The sequence below is a fragment of the Pomacea canaliculata genome, linkage group LG2 (genome assembly GCF_003073045.1).
Source record: "Pomacea canaliculata isolate SZHN2017 linkage group LG2, ASM307304v1, whole genome shotgun sequence".
Taxonomy (NCBI): Eukaryota; Metazoa; Mollusca; class Gastropoda; order Architaenioglossa; family Ampullariidae; genus Pomacea; species Pomacea canaliculata.
The window spans coordinates 33,148,104-33,169,735 of NC_037591.1; the positions used below are offsets into that span (position 1 = coordinate 33,148,104).

The 21,632-nt window shown below is 41.9% G+C and overlaps 2 protein-coding genes across 6 annotated transcripts in view; one reads left to right on the forward strand and one right to left on the reverse strand.

Moving 5' to 3' along the window:
- The first annotated feature begins 1,031 nt into the window (after positions 1-1,031).
- Positions 1,032-13,166, forward strand: LOC112555083 (tyrosine-protein kinase-like). Its single transcript, XM_025223275.1, is given in 5 exon segments — positions 1,032-2,218; positions 7,344-7,430; positions 7,950-7,963; positions 7,966-8,120; positions 9,483-13,166. Coding segments are annotated over 5 exon segments (600 nt in total). The 5' UTR covers positions 1,032-2,105; the 3' UTR covers positions 9,714-13,166.
- A 390-nt stretch (positions 13,167-13,556) lies between these two features.
- Positions 13,557-21,632, reverse strand: part of LOC112555051 (rho guanine nucleotide exchange factor 10-like protein) — a 29,322-nt gene continuing 21,246 nt past the window's right edge. For all 5 annotated transcript variants that reach the window (XM_025223220.1, XM_025223211.1, XM_025223228.1 and 2 more), the window contains 5 exons: positions 20,758-20,921; positions 20,227-20,372; positions 19,825-19,999; positions 19,325-19,511; positions 13,557-19,116 (listed from right to left, as the gene is read on the reverse strand). In XM_025223220.1, coding sequence (XP_025079005.1) covers positions 18,054-19,116; positions 19,325-19,511; positions 19,825-19,999; positions 20,227-20,372; positions 20,758-20,921 — 1,735 coding nt within the window. In that variant the 3' untranslated portion in view covers positions 13,557-18,053. The remainder of the gene's footprint in view (positions 19,117-19,324; positions 19,512-19,824; positions 20,000-20,226; positions 20,373-20,757; positions 20,922-21,632) is intronic.

Genomic DNA, 21,632 nt, shown 5'->3' on the forward strand with positions numbered 1-21,632 from the left:
TCTACTACTCCCTATACGACCTGCTGCAGGTTTAATTTTGTTTGTTTGTTTGTTTGTTTGTTTGTTTGTTTGTTTGTTTGTTTGTTTGTTTGTTTTTTTAAAGGTCGCTTGCTGACACTCACATGGTCTGTCTTAAAAGTTTCCGGCGAGCAATGGACGGGATACCTTTCGTGCTTTTCAAATAGATCCGCGACGATTGCCGGCTTCTGATTTGTATCGTTGCACATCTTACTGGAGGCTAAGGTTTGTAGATTAAAGATTGTAAAGTGAAAGGTTTGATGTTGCATTGTGTACAATAGTTGTGCCATGTGCAGTTTGATTCGCGAGTACGCATGCTGCAGGCCGTTGTAGGGTGATGACTGAGAACAGTCCAGGCTCTGCTTGTCTTCTATGCACTGTGTTGATTGGAGGGCCGATCGCAAACGCGCAACGCATACCTGACTGTGGTAGTAGTGTGTGTGTGCGCGTGCTTACCTGTTCAAAAGCTGGGTTCTTGCGGTGCTGCGAGCGACTTCTTGCAAGTACAACTGTTGGGGTCATGCGAGCCTCTAGCTCGCCTAGCGATTGTTCTAAAGCACCAGACCCGCCCCTCCCCTCCCCGCACCATCGTAGCTTAACCCCCCTCCTCCCTGTCCCCGGTTCCTCCCTTCTCCCGTCACTCCACGCGCGAGCTTGAAGTGCCTGGTCCACTGCGCACTCACCTGCCTTTGTTCTCCATCCCCAACCACCTCCAGTGCTTCCGCGTCACGACAGCTGGATCGGCGTTTGGTGTGTAGACACTCGCATGCTGCAGCAGCAACAGCACTTTCTCGGCATCTGCCGACGTCGGGAATGTTGTGACGAGAGGTGTGGTCGCCTTCAGGTGTCAGGCGGCAAACTCGTCGCCGCCACAACAGCAGCAACAGCCGACACTTTCGATTCAAACGCCCACCATTTGACTTACGTAAGTGTTGCAGAGACATATACATTATAGATATATGAGGACATTTCCGCCATGCATGTAAGACTCTAGGACAGGTAGCTTATACCCCAGCACCCTGCTCCGCTGCCTCCGTGTCACTCGTGGGTACACGTCAAGACGGAAAAGCCTTGTTTATGAGACGAAAATTTATGTTCTTCTCATTCTTGAAATTCTCACCTGACCTTCACATGGTGTGTGCGGTTTTTGTTGATGTTTTTTAAACGTGTGTTGTCAAATGCGCAAGACGAGGCCAGCGGACATTCAGTTTGCGACGCACAGAGACTGCAGGTGGGAACTGGATGCTACGGGCGCCGCTACCCAACTACCTGTACCTTTAGGGTAGTGAACAACAGCAGCCACCCAACCACGTCCCCTCACAGGTGCGAATCTACTCAACACGCCGCCGCCTCCTTCTCTATCATTGTCGTCGTCGTCGCGACCGTCGGAGCGTGACTCACTTGCCAACGGCGCACGCGCTTCCTCCTTCGTGCATGTTGAGGGTGCACCTGTGGTTGCGCGTGCTAGCTGCCTTGCAGTCAGTCGTCACAGAATACTACTAATTGCTTGTGGTTCAGGTGCAGACAGAACAGAAATGAGAAAATACCGCTTTCTAGCTGCATGCTGCGTGGTACACACTGCAGTCCGTGTGCATCAGCAATCGCCAGGCGACAGTCGCTGACGTCACAGCCAGTCGTGACGCGACGTGCTGCCAGCCAGACAAGTCCCCGGTGCCAGACAAACAAAACATGTCTACATCGCACGCAGCAGAAGAAGACGCTCGTGGAGTTTCTCCCCCTTGTGGTGTTTGTGACAACAGGTGACGTTACGGCCGAAACAGAGACAACGGAGGGTGTGCGTGTCTGGTGACGATTGTCTTTCTTCGGCTTCACTGTTGGTATTGCGTGCTTATCTGTGATATGCACGACACGTGATACTTTGCCATAGACTGTCTCTCCAGCCAGCCAGCCAGGGAGGTTAAAGTACTTTTTTTGAGAAGGAAGTTGGAAGTAACCTTCGCTGACGTCACCTGTAGGTGTTTGTGTGACAGCAGCTGCCACGCTTTGACGGTCTGGTGCGCTTCGTCTGTCTCTTGGCGACAGAGACGGCAGACCAAGGGAAGCCACACCCTGCCACTTGTGTCACCATGCCGTACTATTACGATCTCAGCATCTTCAGGTGGTTCGCCAACTCCAAGAGAAAGAAACCTCTGGAAGGCAAAGTCCCGCAACTACAGGTTGCGACAACGTCAGGTGTCAGGTAAGTTGTGGTATTGCGACAGGAATTGTTTGCGATTGCTGATGATGGCGGAACTGAAGAGGAGGGCTGTGTGTGCGCGCGCCGCATGGTAGTAGTCCTAATCATCGCATTTCTCGTCTTGATCATTATCATGTTGCGTATGACCCCAGGGTAAGTTTCTGACTTGAAAACGCGATGAAAGTGAAAGAGGGCTGATGTCACGTGGTTGGGCGGGTGAAAAGGATGGGAGGGTAGACCCGAACAAAGCAAGCTGCTGCGCATTATCAAGGGTTATCTTTGATTGTTTGTCAGCATCAAAGGGAACTATTTCACTTACACTGTGCTCTCATAACTTCGCCATGAGGGGAATGTGAGGATGACTGGGCGGGGTGATTGCTGGGGAGACGCAGACTACATAGAGAGCGCGTGTAATGTGGGAGGAGGGTTGTGAAAATTGTGGTCAGGGGACGAGAGGATCGCACATCTGTCATCACACGGACATCAAAACACTGACGCCCTCCACTGAAAACTTGTCAGTAGTAGCGGTGGTGTTCAGTTTCTGTCAACCCCTACTCCCCATCGAGCGCAAACTGATGATGATGATGGTAGTGATGGTGGGTAGATGAAAGGAGGAACGGTTGTTCTTTGTCAAGTCACTTGGACTGATTTAAGCGCAAATCATCTTCTGTTGAAAAAAAAATGATCCGTTGACTTACTACTTTTGTTTGCTGGTTTATATTCTTTTGTATTGTTAGAAGTAAATGTGACAGACTGAGAACTCAGTTTATCAGTTTGAAACTGGGTTTTTAGGTTTTATTATATATTTAGGGTTTGTTTTATAAGTTAAGAGGAGCAGCTGAGAGCACAGGAGACAAATTCTGTAACCTTTACTCGTAGCTTCTGATGTCATGTATTTATAGCCCTATGTGTTGTATATATCTGTAGCATCTGGAAACATGTACCTGTAGTTTTGTGTACCCTGTGCATTTATGCAAGTGGTAACCTCTGGGTCGGAGAAGCAGAAGACACACTTGTCATCTCAAGCCAGTCGCCACGCGCCAGTGGCAGGGTGGGATCACGTGGTCCATGATGCCTCATTACAGTGCTCCAGGGTTAGTGACAAAGCCCTGCCAGTCTCTCGAGGTCTCCCATGGTGATGACCCCCTGGAATGTCTTGCACGTGAGCCGGATTCTCGGACCATCCCCCCCCATACCTCTGGACACCCGAGCGGGACATTCCGCGAGAGCCGCTGGCACTCCAATGGACACTTCTCGAAACTTAGGCCACCCGTTGTTACCCGGGTACCGGCTGGCGTGCCTCATTAGTCAGCATAAGCATGCCCACAGGACGCGCATTTCAATGGCCTGTTGTAAGATGCTGATTGAAACCTTCGGGCAAGGCGAGTAAGTGCGACTGTCGTCTCGAGTAGTTCATGTTTTAACAAAGGAACGATTACAGACCTCGTCACTCTAACAGCTTTCACTAGCACCAAAGAGGATCCTCTTTATAGCACCCACATCTCGTAGTTTGCTTCTCTTTTGTTTACTGATAAATGTTTGTGGGAAGGTGGGAGATGCTAACCCTTGGCTGAGGTGTGTCAGTCGCGTTGCGATAACTTTCTTGTCCAGTGCCACTGTAGTCAGCAAGCCTCAGACTTATCTCCAGAAGAGCCTCATAGAGTCGGATAGGACAAATACCCTGTGTTCCGGACCCTTTGTCCATCGAGCTTATTTCCCAGAAAAGCAATTTGCAATTTACTTTCCTGTTTGATTTTTATGGGTCCGCACCAGCTGCCACCCTGCGGCCAAATTACCCGGGGTGGCTGTTGGGGACAGCTTGGCGATGCTAATGGAAACATTGACATGGAGAGGGGAGGATTGTCAGGGAATGTGTAATGTGTCATCTGGCGTTACAGCCAAGTTCAGTTGGCGGCCACTTCGCATGAAAGTTTTTGAGATTCCATAGACTGGCATAGAGTATCATCGCGTGCCGACATGCGACATACCCTTCCTCCATCTCCACCACCACCATTGTCAGGAACGTTATATGAGCCGTATATCTGCAAAATGTACTGAAGACCGTACTTCATAAGCTAATTTGAGTGTATCGTTCATTTTAAACTGATAATTTAAAAAAAAAAAAGTGAATAATTTCGCTTATTTTTGCAAGGTGCACGCCTTCAGACGTCGACATTTTCATCTGTTGCTCGGAAAGTAGACGAAAATTACACAGGAGAGCTCCCATGACGTATAGATGGTGCATTCCTTCAGCAAGGCCTGGTCCAGGGAACCTGTGCCTGCTGTCTTTAATGCTAAGAATGTTGTACTCAGCCAGTGCTTTTTTTTCACGCTAAAGACAAAGATTCTTAAGTTATTTTGGAATTGATAAAGATGGGCTGAAGGAGCACATTGTGAAAGCAAAAACAAACCAACGGAACCCAGTCTGCTAGAAAGTTTCATGCCGCAAAATGGCTCTGGAGTCTCTCTTGGTCTGAACGATGTCTTGGTTCCTACTTACTGAACAACCGAGGGGATTACCTATATTGATAGTATCAGTCGCCAGATCACATTCCCGCGAGAAGTGGCGTGAGTTTGCGCGATTTTGAAACGAGATTACAGACTAGGATAAAGTCGACGAGCCAGAAAATGCGGTCATTTGTTTTTTTCACAGCGGAGCAGACATGTGTCTAGTGGGATGAAACCCTCAGCTGACTGCCAAGACAGCAGGTTGGGGGCGTGTGGGAGGAGAGAAGGGGATAAAAAGGTCCTGTAGTGAAAAACCGTCATGTTTAAAAAAGTGAGATTTATGCAGTTTTCACGGAAAATTTAGCAGCCAGCGTCGCATTAACTCTGGGTCGATAGCATCAGACGAGGAGTTTTAGTGAACAGCAAGGGTCGCATTTCATGGGCTGCTGGGAGGTCCCGGCAAATCCCTTCAGTTACCTCCATTGTTGTTCCCTCTCCGACACTCGCAGGCACGCCATTAGCTTCAGCAAGACGAGATGGCCGAGCACAAACTACTTTATGTCCATCCAAGGACGCTAGCGCTCATTTAATAGCGATTCTGATCATGTTTCAGTGGGTACGGGTGGGGTACGGTTCGTTCCCAGGGGTCATTACAGAGAGAGGGTGGAGGTATGGAGGGAAGAGGTTACCTTTTAGCACATGGTGAACCGCCAATCTTTCAGCTGTCGTCTCTCTTCCAGTAAGACATGCTTTTTAAAGTCTGATCTTGGGGGAGATGGGGGACGGGTATATTAAGGGGTATCGAATGCTCTCCACGGCGGGTAAGCATTGAGCAGAAGCAAGGTGCTCGATACACCACCAGGCTTGGCGGAGCAGTGGGCTTGTCGTTGAGTGACGGCCTCGGGTTCACCTCATCGTAGTGCGTCAGGGTTGTCACCGTCAGTCACCCGATCCCCGGCCCGCTGTTTACACGATTATAGTGCTGTAACATCACTCTTGTATATTGTCAAACTTTAGGATGTAGACCCCCTTGCTCACCTTTTGTTTTTTAAAAGGTACGTGTGAATTCTGAGAATTTTCAGTTCCCCTTACTCTCTACCCAACTTATTTGTTGAAAGGATGGAAGTGTTTGATAAACATCCATAGATGATTTGGAAGAGATAGAAATGTATAGGAGTAAAATTCTGAAGTCGACTTCTACTGGAATATGTGTTTCTCACGTTCCCACATACTTTATTATTCAATTCTTAAAAAAATTACTTTGAAGCGGTATGGGGCGGAGATGTGGACCGAATGAAAGCGCTGACTCGCGCATCTGTAGCCCAGACCCGCGCAATAATCACGTGTTTATCGAACTGCTGGACTGAAATTATCGAATTATTGAACCTCCGCGAACTTGGCGTGAAGTGTTTTTACAAAGAGGTCCACCTGCGTGCGCCCAAGTGCTTGTCGTGGGACAGGAAAGGTGGGGGAGGGGCACGACCAGCTCTCTCCCCCCAAGCACCAACCCTCCGCTGATGACGCTCCAAGCGTGGGAAAGGTTTCCTCTTGGAACAGGGCAGTGAATAGATCTCACAGCGGCCGCCCGTGTTTGCTCGTTCCTCTCAAAAGGTACTCGGGCTTGCTCGGCAGGACCGCCTCTGCGCCATTTACATTTACCTGGGCCGTCCAGCACCAAGGAGGCAGGAATTGCCATGGAAACTAGGAGCGCGATACAGGCGGGAGGCGCTGGGATCGTCAGGTGACCCGAGCCTTCGCCGTCGTCGTCGTCGTCGAGCGATGAGCACCCGCCCGATGTCGTGGCTGATGGCGGTGTGGAGGAAGGTCAAAGGCAAGGGACGCGAGCCGCCGTCACCGCGGCAGAGAGTGGTGCTGTGCGGCCGGTTCCTGCAGACGGGGCAGCACTTCTTACCTGTCAGGTGCTGGAGATTGTTTTGAATCTGAAGGCGCAGGGAGAGCGTGGTGCTTATACACTTGCTCCCTTTATCTCTCAGCCACACACAAACGAGACACTTTTATGTGAATGGCAGAGGTTTGGAAGATCATAAAATACTGTTTCTCAGATGTTTTTGGAATACCCAGATGAGAGATGGAAATATAAGTACTGTCATCTCTCTGATAAGTTCCTAAACTGACTCTGTGCCTAGAATGAAACTATGGGGGTAAAATAAATGGTTGATCAGTAGTGTTTTTGCAGCTGGAGAACTTCAACAAATTCATACAAAAAATTGTGCTTGTGTGTAAAGCAAAAGAGCCAGGTTGTTGCATGTTTTTATTTTCCTTTGTTGTTTGAGAAAAATGTTTTCATTACTGTGAAGCTGAATGTAAAGCCTCAAGCATTTTTGAGAGATGAATATCTAAATCATGTGTAAAAATTACTAGAAGTCTCTGGCTTCAGTCAAAGGTGATTGAAATGTTTTGTTCATGCGTCTTCAGGTTGTTTATCTCAGTGCTTAGGTTATAAATGATCTGTCCATCTGTCTTGAAACAGATGGTCTGTCTGGAAGATGTGTGTATATCTTGAACCACTTGTGAAAAAAATACTGCAAGACTACTTCAACAAGAGATTGATGACACATTTCTGCAGCTTCAGCTTAGGTCATTGATTAAGTTTGCATTACAACCCAGCTACATATTGTCAGTGCATTCATCTGTCAATGTTCATTTCTTTTCATTTCAGCCTGGAATCACTCATGTGTTTGGATCGCAGTCACATAGAAGACCCCACTCTGCGACAAGCTCCCTGGTATCAAGCAGGCATTCCCAGGTCAGTGCACATACCCCAGTTCAGCTTGATCACATGATGCAGTTTGTTTCTATCTTTGATGGGGTAAATGTACCTCTGTTATTAGTCTATTGAAGTGATTAGCTTTTGTTGCCTGTCTGATGTTTCCACACAGAGCAATCATCTGTGAACTGCTATAGTCTACCAAGACAAATAACAAAAACTTTTATGAAATTTTAGGCTGTCAGATTTCAGCAAGCCATTTGACCGCCAGTCTCGAAAAAGCTTTAAAATCTTTTATGTCAGCAGTGTATACTTGCATTAAGTTTCTTGCTTATGTTTGATGGTTTCTGTTATTTAAAAAGTGATTTTCTTCCACTTCCCACTACCTAGAGCCAATAAACTGAAAACACAACAGGCATAAAGCTTGAGTTTTTTAATACCTATGTTGATCATCTCATTTGCCACAAACTTCAAGCTGTCCAGAGATTTTCATCCACACTTTTTTGGTGTTTGTGTTTAATGACTATGGTTTGGTTTTGGTTGTTTGATATTTTTCAGGGAGATAGCCTTGGAGATTTGTCACAAGAAGAGGTGGGCTCGTTTATAGTGCGAGACAGTACCACGCATCCTGGTTGTTTTGCCCTGTCAGTCCGTGTGCCTAAGTTTGAAAACAGCTCCGGCATCTCGCACTACCTGATCCTTAAAACACACCGGGGTGTCAGATTGAAAGTAAGCATACTTTCCTTATTTACTCGCAGAGTAGTCCCATCTTTATTTAGCACTGACCTCTTCACCAGTCATAATGCCCCCTGCGCTGAATGTCAAGGATATGCTTCGTAGAAGGTTACTTGATGCCAAAATGTACAGAAATAAAAGAAACAGTGTAGATGGGGTTAAAGGTTAAAGAGCAAAGGGAAGGAACAGGAGAAGAGTCATTAATGGTTAATGGGAAACATTAGAGACAAAGCATTGGCGAGCACTGGCATTAGTGGTTCCAGGGGTTAGGTTTGCAGATCTCCAACCATGCTCTGAAGTCCAAGAACTATGCATGATTGTACGGTGTACCATGTATTAAGAAAAATCAATTGGGACATTTTTTTCGTCTTCTCTTCATTCCTCTAGCAAATTTCTCCATGTTACTAAAATTAGAAATGCTACCTAGGAGCAGAAAACGTAGGGGGAATGACAAATTTGTATAGTGTTATCTCCCTTGAGACCAGCCATTGTTTGATATCCAACAAATCTGGCTGCATTTCATGAGCATTTTAGCACAGTGGATGCCAGCAAATAGAATCCAGCATTTTGTTTAAAAAAAATTTTTTTGTTTTTGTTTTTACCTTTTCTCATCCTGAATCAGCCAATCTTACGGCTTTGTTATTCTCCAAAGAATGTTGCTCTGTTAATTTGAAATCATTGGAGCAGTCAGTAAAGAAAAATGTTAAAGAATTAGGAGAAAAATTCTCTTGAGAATATGCTGGTTCTGATTATTGGGCATTGGTCATCTAGTTGGCTAACGGGCTAGTGGCTAATCACAAAAGTTTTAAACTGATAACTTTAATATTTGTGTGTCGCTGGTGCAAAAGTGTGGCATCGGGGCAAAACTTTTCTGCCTCTTAGGCTCCCTCTGGCAGAAATGCCATCAAGTTTCCAGCAAGAGCAATGATAGGCTGCATGCCAGGATCACTTGATTGCATTTCGACCGCCCATGGGATATGTGGCAAGAAAATTTATTGCAACACTTTGTCTTTAAACTGGTCTTTTGGTGCAAACAGAGGAACTGCAGGTCCATAAGGATTGCTTGTTTGTCACGCAGTGTACTTTGCTTTTTGACATCTTAATTTTCTTGAGAATTACAGATGGCTTACATCAAATATTTGCTGGATGTTAGCTTTGGGTTTGTTTTTTCTTTTAATGTTATTTTTGATGTGTTTTGCTTAATTTCTTTTTCTAAGTTGATACCCTTTCCTAAGGTATTAAAAATTAAATGATATTTTTGTTGTTGTTTTTGTTTATGTTCATACATGTCTGCTGGATTTTAAACTTGTTTCTTTAGGGGTAAGATTTTATTGTTGTTTTTCTTTTTGCTTGCAGGGTTTGGACAAGGAGTGGCCCAACCTGACAGCACTAGTGACACACCACACTGTCATGCCAGAGATGCTTCCTTGCACACTGCGTTTGCCCCGCAACAACAAAAACCTCACCTTCCGCCAGACAGAACGGGAGGAGGCAGATGATGAAGAAGAAGATGATGATGACGATGATGCCAACTACCAACGATTAACTGAAGTGACTGCCCTAGCTGGTCAGCTCAAACTGACATAGAAATGAGTTTCCAAGGGAAACTGTTTCAAGAACAATGCTGACATGATCCAAAGAGAGTAGAGAGGCTCTCTTATTTGCCATCTCGTCATGTTTCTACGATAACATTTGCTGCTGCTATTTCTTCATTCCTGGGATGATTTCCTTTTGCACTTTGTTTCGTTTTTAAAGGAATGGAATGGTTTCAGTAGGTTACTCCATTTAAACATCCAGAGTGCATAAATGAAAGGAGCATGTCACCATGGACACGTGGACATCATTAAATTGTGACAGCTGAGGCGTCTGAACATGCGAAAGAGTTCAGAAGAAATGAGTGCAGTTTAAAAAAAAAAAGTCATGTCAAGTGAGCATAAACAACTTTATCATTTAGACAGAAGAGCCTGAGGAGGGTAGGAACTTAACAGGATGTGTAAGCACTATACAGATTTGTTTTTTAACACCAAGGATGCTGCACTCTTTAGGAACATCATAAATCTGTGTTGGAAGAGCCACCATGCTGGAAAGTGTCATGCTTCACCTTTTCACAATCTCCTGTTTGTTCCAAATGTCATGAATAAACGAAGTAAAATATTTCACCGGGATATTTTTGACAACAATGCATAGGCCAGTGTATCATTGACTGCAAAGATTGCTTCAACATTTCTCATTGGTTTCGATGTCTTCAAACAGGTGACAGCAGATGCCCTTTCAATGAGAGGCTGCTTTTACAGCTACAGATATTGAACACTATAGATATTTTTGTGCTGGCCATTGGCATGGAGACAATTTTGGATTTCTTGTAAGATCTGTAATCTGACTGAAGAAGAGTTGTGGGAGATGAAACAAATCTGGTCTTTGGCCAGCAGAGATGTGGGGTGTCTCATCCTCACGGAGAAAACTGAGGAGTTCAGGCACGGTTGTGATCAACAGGATCAATAGATTTTTTTTATGGAACTGGAAACTTGTGAAAACTTTTGTGAAAAGTTTGACAATCATGAGCAAGTGTATAGTGAAGCAATGGGCAGTCTTTCAGTTTCGTTCATGATATTATTGTCATATTTTATTGCACTTGCTGATATTGGAAACAGTCATTTTCTGATGCAGTGAGATTATCCCTTCTATCTGTCCCCTTTGTTCACCCACTTAACAAAATATTTTTTCTGCATGCATTTATTTGAAATTACTTGCTGTTTTGAAAAAGTTTGAAAACCCAAAGATCTTTCCTTTCATCTGGAACAACTTGATAGCTCTTGAGTATTGGGTTTGTCATGTTGCTTGTGATTAGCTCTGTTGAGGCATTTCTATCATAATAATGTTTCTCCTAATGTACTGATTTTTTTCTGTGCAAACACTCAAAAGGATTTATAACTCCAGTTAAATGATTTCAGATTGATTACAGGGCACTAGCTGCTCAACTTCATGTGGATGAAGCTTTTGGGGACAGGTTTTAAAGCAGTCATTTAAATCATGGCATCATGGACCCCTAGGCCTTTTGTAAATTACATTCCCTATTCATACACTTTGCACGATGCGATGTTTATCACCATTACATCAACAGGCTAGGGAAGTGGTCCTTTAGCAGACTGTGTGGATGATGCAGTCCATTAGAGGGCTCCATAGACAGTAGTTTTTGTAGTGTTTTTTTATATATATATAGAAACTGATATCACTGCCGCAATTTGAAGATGTGCAGCTGTGTAATATCTGCTACAGAGAGATGGCTGTTGATTTCTTTAAGGCCAGTATCAAGACCCCCAGCAGACCATACAACAGTCCTGGAGGTTTTGCTTGAATCATAGCCACATTCATCCAGTTCTACACACAACATAACTGAGCGTCCAGGAAGACAAAATCAGCTTAAAGTATACAGGATACAGATGTTGACTCTTAAAAATCTTGCGATGCATTCTTGTTTGCCTTAGATTGTTAGTTGTTGCTGCAGAGTCCAATATGCCTGTTGACATACTTTGTTTCCGTTAAACTGTTAAAGAAGTGAAGGCCAGCATTGGTTGCCTTGTTTTTCTGTTGTGTGATATCTGTCGGTTTAAATAGAGTTTTGTTGACCTTTTGGGAGCCAGTCTTCGGCCCTAATTCACATGTGTTTAGTATGTCATGTTGATAAGTTGGTCCAGGTTGTTTGCACTCTGGCAAGTACTGCATACAGCTGGGGGCAAAGTCAAACCAACTTTCCCTGCAGACCTTACCCCCTCTACACTCTTTTTTTTTTCTCAGACAGGCTGGCATCTTGATAGCCATTATTCCAGCCCTGAGTGTCTAGTCACACCAGGCATGACAGTAAGTTTGCGAGCATGTGGAGATGGACAGAGAGACTGGACAGAATAAAATACAAATGGGTAGAGCAGCTACTTATTATAGAGTTATCGTTCCAAGCTGTGACCGAAAACTAAACCTGATTCTGGATTAAACATGAGTATATAAACATGTATAAAAGTGAACTGTGTTCATGAGCAATCTGATTTCCATTATGCTGTGATGAGTTGAGGCATGAAGGTATGTATCCACAAATTCATGCCTTGCCACAGTGACTGCAGCCTGTTCTGTGCTATTGTTCCCTGGCTTGCACTTTTGTGATTTTTTTTCTCAGCATAAACAGGCATGTGTATATAGTCAGATAATCAAATTTATGTCGCATAGTTGTTTTTTTTTTTTGCACATATATATATATACAGTTTTATTTGCGTAAATAGTTTCAGAGTTCTGAATGATGTATACTTCTGCAGATGGTGTTGTCGTTTGCTTCTGAATAGGGCTGGGTAAATGAATGCAACTGTTTCTGGGTTTGTTTTTTTTTTGGTTGGGGTGGGGGTAGGGAAATTTTTTGCTGCCTGTTTTTTTTTTTTTTTTTTTTTCTTAAAGCTGATGATCAATTAGACGTTTGCCACAAAACGCACAGACCCATTAACATACCCCATCTTCAGCTGCTGTTCTGCTGAGGTCTCCAGTGGGTAGCAGTGTGGTGGAAACTTGCCACATTCAAACATATTTGTCTGCAGCTAAGTAGCTGCTGTGTGCATTGGCAACTGCATGTGCAGGCAGCAAAGGGGAGATCAGAGAGAGTACTTTGAAGATGTTTAAAGGACATTGGTTTATATAAATATAAAAGCTGATAATTTTGCTGAAGGTGGCGAAGCATATGCAAGTTTGACTGACTTAGAGGGTTTTTGACATACGATATTACCTTGATGCATTCAACCAGTAAAAGATATTAGGGTTTGTATGTGATATTAGAACCTACAGTATTTAACAAGCTGGGGAGCGAGGGACAAGGGGGAATTTCACAAATCAATTTTTCTGATAACAAACAACAATGATAGTTTCTTGCATTGTACATGTAATGCAAGCAGCAGACGGAATGTGGAATGATGATGCAATAATTTTGTCTGAATGTGATTTTTAAAGTGACACATGAAAATTGAGTTTGGTCTTTGTTGGCAATAAAACAAATTAGAAAATTGCTGAGTTTTACTGATTAATCAAGTGAGAATATTAGTCTTGATTATATAGTTCACAGGGACTGTGATAAAATGCAAGAATTATGCATAACATAGTCACCACCACCACCTTGCAAGTCTACTAAGCACATGCCTCGGCTATCAGAAATTTCTTCTCCATCATGTAACAATTCTGCTTCAAAATGCTCAGGATTTTTATCAATTCCTATGTCGCGGTCACCATCTTGTGCTCACCCAAGGTTTATTTTCATTTGTGCAAATTTTCTGTGAGTTGTCACCCCTTTATATAGTAGAGACAACGCACCCACCAATAAGCAGGTGAGATTATGTATTGTGTTTTGTGCATGTACATACATAACCTCATCCACATTCAATCATAAAACAAACCATACCAGGGTGTGTGCAAATCTCATCTTGGCATGAATATTTCAACAAAATGGGTCAAATTTAGTGGTAGAATTTGTTTTAAAGTATAACAATGTGGTATCCCAAAGTTATCACAGAACAAGGACAATAATCCATTGCATCCCACCCATCCCACTGCTTTGTTTTAGAGTCATCCAGGAGCTTCCAACAACGAGCTGTAAACATAAAACATCCTGCATTTTTGCCCTAAAATGTGCACCATACTGCATGATTTTGTGTGTGGAACTACAAGCTGACATGTCTAAACAGACCATTGACTCCTTTTATAGGAATTATGCTTTGCAAAAAAAAAAATTCCTGGACATCCTGGTAAATGGCATACAGAACCTGTTGCTTACTAAAAATATTTCCTTCCAAAGGTGCCACTAACCCCCAAAAATTGTGTGAAAAGAATCTTTGAATAGCTCTAACATTGAGTTGGGCTATGGTAAATCTTGCTTTGGATATGAGCTATTTCAGTGTGGTGCTTTGAAAAAGCATGTAAACTTTTTGCCATATTAAAATACTAGAACACAAAAGCACATAAATCATGTACAAAAGTTAATGAAACATCTAAAAAAAGTATTTGCATACAAGGCTCTTCTGAAAGATAACAAAATATTTCAAACATCTAAAAAATGCTTAAAAAGGTGTTTTTAACATGCTACTCAAAAGCATCTTGACTGGCAATGCATGTATCTCCCATTAGGACTTGAAGAAGGCACAGCTGAGACATCAAGTGACACTTTATACATCGCAAACGAACATTTTTTACCTACACAAATTTCTCAGCTTGGATTTCATTGGATTTAGAGACTATAAATATTTTTTTTCAATTCATATTATACAAACTTGGATGTATTGTGCAGATGCACATGGCAAACGTACAAAAGGCATATTCTTAATAAAGCCTGAACGCCACTATGGCATCTTCTGCATAATACAATTATCAGAAACAACAGGAAAAATTCATTAAAAATGTTAATAACATTTACAGTAATAAGCTGATCCACAATCTTTTTGGATGGTTTTTGGTTCAGAAACGTTGCAGCTAGATAAAAAAATAGATAACATGGATTGAATAATAATTAGGTTAACAATTGTTTCTTATAAAAATAACAAATTGATTAGAATTAATAACAACAAGACTAACAACAGACTGTTTTCATGGTTTAAAAAATATTAGTGCTTGCATTTACCTGAACATCTTCCTGTTGACCCTTGTCCTAGATGGTTTTTACCTGTTCTATTTTTGCTTCTACCATTACTTCAGTTCCAAATGGCACTACAAAGATCATCACATTTGCTCAAAAAAACAACCCAATTATATAACATTATATAACAGCGAACTATTGCTTATAAAACATTATTTGTTTAGTAACGCATCAGACATCAATATATGCATGCTGCACAAATACCATTTGATGCTGATTTAAAGGCAGATTTACATGACCTAGAGGTGGACATCAACCACACCACAGTATTGCAATGCTGTAAATCAACACATAAATCAAAGATAATTTTATGTATGGTCAACCCTCTATAATGTTTCTAAGGCTATACAAATAGGGCTAATGTTGGATAATGATGGTGTTTATATCACAGCTCTAATCTTGCATAATGAAAGGGTATATTTTCACTGCAACAATTTTTGTATTTTGTGTAAAAATGTCAACAAACCAATGATAGCAGAAGCACCTGCAACTCCTGTAAAGCATACAACTGCCTCGGCCATATGTAGCCATAGTATCTCATTTACTTACCACTTACAACCCCATTAGAAACTTTACCCAACAAACCTTGTCAAAACCTTGTCATTTCATGCTAAAGAAAGGGAGGGAAACTGCAAACACTATCTTATTATTTCAGTACCATCATGGCTGGATTAAGAAAGTTGCACTTTTTTCATTGGTTATCATATTTTTTTCCTGCCTCACTTGGATGTGAAAGGACTGGTTAACTGTACAATAGTATGTTGAAAAAATCACTAAAAATCTTGCAAAACTGTTTGGAATGCAACATCTAAAGTATTCAATAAATCTGTCTGATCTTTTACATTTAACTTGTTATTTAGCAGACTGCAAGACTTGTGTCTCAACTGGTTTAAGCTCTCTGCTATGAAGTTTTCAATGTTCACAAGGTTATGCAGGAGTCCTTTGCTCTATTGTTAGCCAAATAACATACGATCAAAAATCTAAATTACCTCTGTGGTTGCATCCAACCAAAATGAGTTAATAACTACTGATGGCGTTCACAATAGTCACCCCCTGTATTTTAACTCGGTGGCTCCAGCTATTGACCATAGTTGTCATTCAACCTTTGGTCAATGTCAACTGAAGCAGCAGTGGCCAGAATTCTGCAATATTCTGGGTACATTATTTTAAACTGGCTTCAAATAAACCATTTTCATCTGGCCAAAAAGTCCTGCTTGTTTCACGCAGTGACCACAGAATACGCCATTTTAAGAAAATATCACAAAACTAAACTTAAATTTAAAAGAAAGTCTGGCCAAAATCTACGCATGTCAAAGACATCTGTCACTACAAGCAAGGTTAGTCAAAAGTCAAGCGAATGTAAAAAGTTAAAAAGATCTTTAAAGGTATAATTTGTGGTGAAAAGGAAAAATCCTTAAGTGCAAACAGTGAAAATACACTAGATGGGTAAGTGATTCTTATTCTTAGTGTACTACATTTCCATCTCAGCAAACAATTAAAGCTGTATCACAGCAAGTTTGTCCAGCTCTGTAAACAGATTCCACATCCCAATGATGGCTAGATGTGAGATGTATTTAGAGGCTGCCTATATATACACACACCAAGAAAGGACCTAATTTACTCCCAGCACGTGGTAACAAAAATACAAGTGGCTAAGGGAAGAGGAGCAAGAGAAGCAAAAGTCTCTCCATGGCTCACAGATGTGTGTAGTTGCTGTCCTCATGTAGACAGTTGTTTCTTCATTGTCTTGAAGCCCAGTTTTCAAGACAAATGATTCTTAATAGGATAAACTATACTAGAACAAAAAGTTTAACAAATAAAGCTTCAAATGTTAATGCCAAAAGTTAACAACAAAGTTTTTCTGGACTGTCTTTTCACATTCGACAATTTTTTGGAAGAAAAATATCATTCACTCATGCATTCCTGCACGCACATACACACACTTCCTTGAGCTGGAACAAGTAAAATTACAATTTCAAATGTACATCGCTAAAACAAAATCTTAATCTGGTGAGTTAGCAGCTATTTATACTAATACTACATTCTGAAAACTGTCTTTTTAGCTTGAATGGCATCTCTGGAACAAAGAATCCTGTTCCAGCTACATCCTTCATGAAAATGATCTGGCCTGAGCAAAGCACAGTTATGTGGTATGCAACCTATCCTCAAACTCAAAGAAATCCCAACAAATTAGTGTTCTCTTTTGTACAGCTTCTCACACCACCTAAAGCAAGCATTCATATTATGCAATCACATTTCATGTAAGCCAAAGATCTATATAAAAAAATCACAAAGATCTACTTTGGAATTATACATAAAATTAAAGTATCCCATTGCCTAATGGGCAGAAAGGCAGTGGATGTAAGTGGTTCATTGTGAAGAGCACAATATATGGACCAACCCTCTCTGGCCACATGTGCTTGTCCTACATCAGGTACTCATTTCTATTTGACAGGTGCCAGGTGAGAGTTTCCCAGCCACAGGCCTACTTAGGCCTCAAACCAGAAGCCTTCTGCTGGACAGCCAAGCACACTCACAACCTGGCTATCAAGCTGTTCTCTGCAGTCGTACCTAAGTATTTTCAGAAATATTCCCTCCATTTAGGGATGAAATACCTTCCTGTTTTCAGAAATATCCCCTTTCCCTGCCCCACACTTCTCCATTAACAAAAAAAATGAAAATATATGTAATATAGCTACTTGCACACTAGCAAGTAAGGCTTTAGTACACATACAAAAGCATGTTCCCAAGATTAATCTAAACACAATGTCCTCAAGAAAAAAACGCAAATGTGGTCAGAGTCTGCAGTCCCAAAGCAACAACTGCAGGATCCCTGTCTAGAACTGTCACAGTCAAGGCATAGGCTGAGATGGGGGTAGTGTTACACGTGGTTACCCTGTGTGTTGTTAAATACAGTTCGTCACTCTGAGCAGGGTTACCCCTACGCAAAATGAATCATATGTTTATTTGTGAAAAGAATACACGTCCACATGTGGTGTGTGACAAGAACACATGGCCTGAATGAACATTAAAGGTTCTTGTCCTTACTCCCTTCTTATAACTCAAGAAAACTCATATAAGTAAAAATGTTGAGCAACATGCTAACATGCTTCTTCAGTTTCTAAGCACTAGTCTCCTCAACAATGGTGTGCGTCAACAAAACAGTCTCAATGCTTCTATCACTGAACAAAGAGACAAGCTACAAACTGCACGCAGTGCCAGCAAATTCAAGGCATTTGATGCACCGTTAAACAAAAACTCACCAACAAGAACTAGAACTTGTACAACCAAACCAAGAGACAAGCATCTTCACTCTTTGATGAGCACTGGGTTCTCATGATGTCCACATAACCATCTCCACCACTCACGATCATAACAGCGTTGCTTGTCGAAGTTTTTCGCATTGTGTGTGCACGTATGCTACTCAGCCGTGGAGAAGATGGTGAGCTTTGTGGAGGACTGGATGCAAAGCCCTGGTCTTTTGGAATGGTGAGGTGAATGGGTGGGACTACAGACTGGTTCTTAGATTTATTGCTGGTACTTTCAGTCGATGCTTTGCCTGAAAGTGGCAGCAATGCTCCAGCTGTTTCCCCACTGTTGCTGTGTAGCTCTAACCTACTGTTGTCTGTTTCTGGCATGTCATTGCCAGATCCTGCCACATACCCTGAAGATTCACTATTGTTTTCTCTTGAATCATTTGATTCCTCATACACTACAGACTGGCTCATCTCCGACTGACTGCTCATTCGATCATAACCATCCTCCTCCTCTTCGCCATTGGAGTCTCCTTCCAGAAGATTTTTGTACAGTACATCCACTTCCAATGGATCAATTGACCGCAGATCATATAATGACTGTGCCTGGTTCTTCTTGAGGGTTTTTGTTTTAATCCTTTTGGCAAGCTCACTTCGAAATGACAAATTCCGAGTTTTCTTCCATCCACGATGGTGGCTAGATCCTGCAGATGGCATGGTTCCATTCTTTGCTGCGTTGCCAACATATTTACTACCTTGAAGCTGCTGCACCTGACTGCTGGTTGCTAGTGATGGTCTGCTCTCTTTGGACTGCTTCAAGTTTGCAGAAGCTGGAACCATACCTTCTGGGGATTTTGGTTCTTGGTTCTTCATTTCCTTCGCTTGAGACTCAGCTCTTTGAAGACTTGTCTCCATGTCTGTGCCAGATGACAGAAGCTTGACATCAGAAGTCAACCCTTCATTCTCAATGCGCTCACGTTTGAGATTTCGCTGACTTGGTCGGTTGAAGAGTGACTGACGAAGGGAACTGTTCTTGTGCAGCTGCAAGATGCTCCCAGAATAGTAGACTGGAATAATAAACCTAGACAGAGTCCCCATACACAAACATTAGTTCAAGTCAAACTGATGGTAGTGACCTTCTCAACAAAATAGGTGATTTAAATGCACATGCACACACACAATTCCCACATATGCACACACACGATTTTATTGAAGAGAATATTCTGATTTCATTAATTTTATGCACAATGCATAAATCTTTTTGCAAAGAAGGCAAAGAAAAAGACTACCTGACAGGGCCACGATGTGCATGATAGGCTACAGATGGTCGGCCATGATATCGCGGCACACCATCACGAAGTCTGGGTAAGGGCAAAGCGAGGATGACCCCAGTGTCAGTGCCAATCCACAGCAGGCCAGTGCTTGCTGCTAGGCAGGAGACCATGCTGTCAAGGGATGGAACCACCGCAGATTTCTCTGCAAGGATAACAGCACATAGCCTTTTCACGCTAGTCATCTTTGTCTTATTCTTCACCAGGTAAAAACCACATTTCTTCAAAAAGCAAATTAAACTATTTCACATCCCACCAAACATCCCCCTTTTCTTGAAAATCTTAATACTAAGCCAAAAATATTAAACGGAACCTTTTTGAATATATATATATGACTACAAAGCACTTTATGATGAATAACGAGTAAAAATTTTTTTTTTTAAACTCTCTTTTGACGTTCAAGGATAGCTTTTCCTATTTGGTAATTAGGTACATTTACAATACTTAATTGCCCAAACCTTCTAAAACTCTGCGAACAGTGTTGGCAATACTCATTTCCTGAAGATTCTCCATGTTCTCAATATGAAATAATCTCACAGTTGGTGAGTTCTGATATGCCACCCAGACACCCACGCCACATCGCACCATCTGTAGAATGGTGCTATCACTATCTCCTCCAAGCTTGTGGCGCCCCTAGACACAGAAGAGGGATGAAATTTACAGATGAGTTCTGTAAATGACTGTGCAACTTCTATTCATCAAGATTATAAGAAAATAAAGATAAATATGTGCAACATATCTGATGGACTACAAACCCCATTGCCATTCCTTACAAGAATCACTGTAAGAGAGTAGTCAATAGCCGAAATTATTTCTGAATCATAAACAAACATAAGGATGATAATGAAATGCAAACTAACAGTGAGGTTCAGGCTGTCAATATCCACCACATGGACTTCGCTGCCACAGGCCACCCACAGACTCTCATCTACCACGTTCAAGCAGCGGACTGGTGTTGCACGGCCAAATGACAAAGTGCGTGGAGACTGGACTCGCCATTCTCCAACTGAAATATTTTAACCATGACTCTTCATGACTCGTGACTCATAAATCCCTCTTCTGGACTAGTCTGGACTAGGTTTCTAATTTTGAAAGTACATTCTTTGTTTGAGTTCTAATTAGAGGCATTTTCTTTTTTAAAAAGTGTTGACAGCAAATCTGAAACTTTAAATATACTCCTGTTTAATTATTTTGGCATTGCATGAAAAAGTCTAAGTATCTATAAAAATGTAAACAACGGCTTAGCAACCTTTCTCATTCATCATCCTTTTCCCTTTGAGGTTCTTACTGATATCTTTGTTCTTAACTCTTGGACTGTACCACAAGATGAGAGATTCAATGAAAATCCCAGAGTCTTTTGAATCAGTCACTTGTCACAACAATTTTCTCACCGTCGTTTCTGGAGTATATTAGCATAGCACCATCAACAAGTCCACAGAAGAGGCGTTCATCTACAAACTTGAGGGTGGTCACCAGACCTGGAACCCGAAGCACTGCAAGAGGCTCACGTGAAGCTGTGTTGCCACCACTGCTTGACACTGGGAAGATGATGATTCTTGAAACAGCAAAACAAAGTCAAAGTTACTGTGGGTTAGGACAACTTTATTTTAAATGTTAAACCTTTCTGTGAAAGGACAGTAAATTAAAGCATATATGCAATTAACCGACTGCATTTCTGTAAATCTTGCATACAACAGAATGTTACCAAATATGCAGCACACAAGAAGATACCATTGCTTTCAGTAAGACATGGAGAAGGTCAATCGTGATTTATATCTTCTTTTTCTGCCTACAATAATGGATAATGAAGTATGGAGTGTACCATAAATTGGTCAATTTTTTATCTGGTCTTCAGATATCCCCTAAAATATGTGTCAATATATTCTGATGTAAACTGCTAAAGAACATATTTTTGCTCCATAAACAACACAAAAGAAAACAAAATTGCCTTTTATATAATGCACAGACTAGGTGGCTACTTTATTATATAAACATTTATGACAGTACAATATTCTGATTAATAACATCCTATGTATCTATAATCTTTTCTTTTTACAAATGTGCAGATTTCTCCTCAGTATAAATACAAAGTGGATTGTCTACAGGACTGATACTAAAGTGGAAAAAATGCATGCACTGAAAAATGAATCATGCCTCTAGATACAACACACAAACACTACGGTGGAACATCTCTAAACACGCAGTACCATAGGCCATCCTTGAAGGGGGCTATACCCAAAAGAGACCATCCTACTGCAAGCCATAC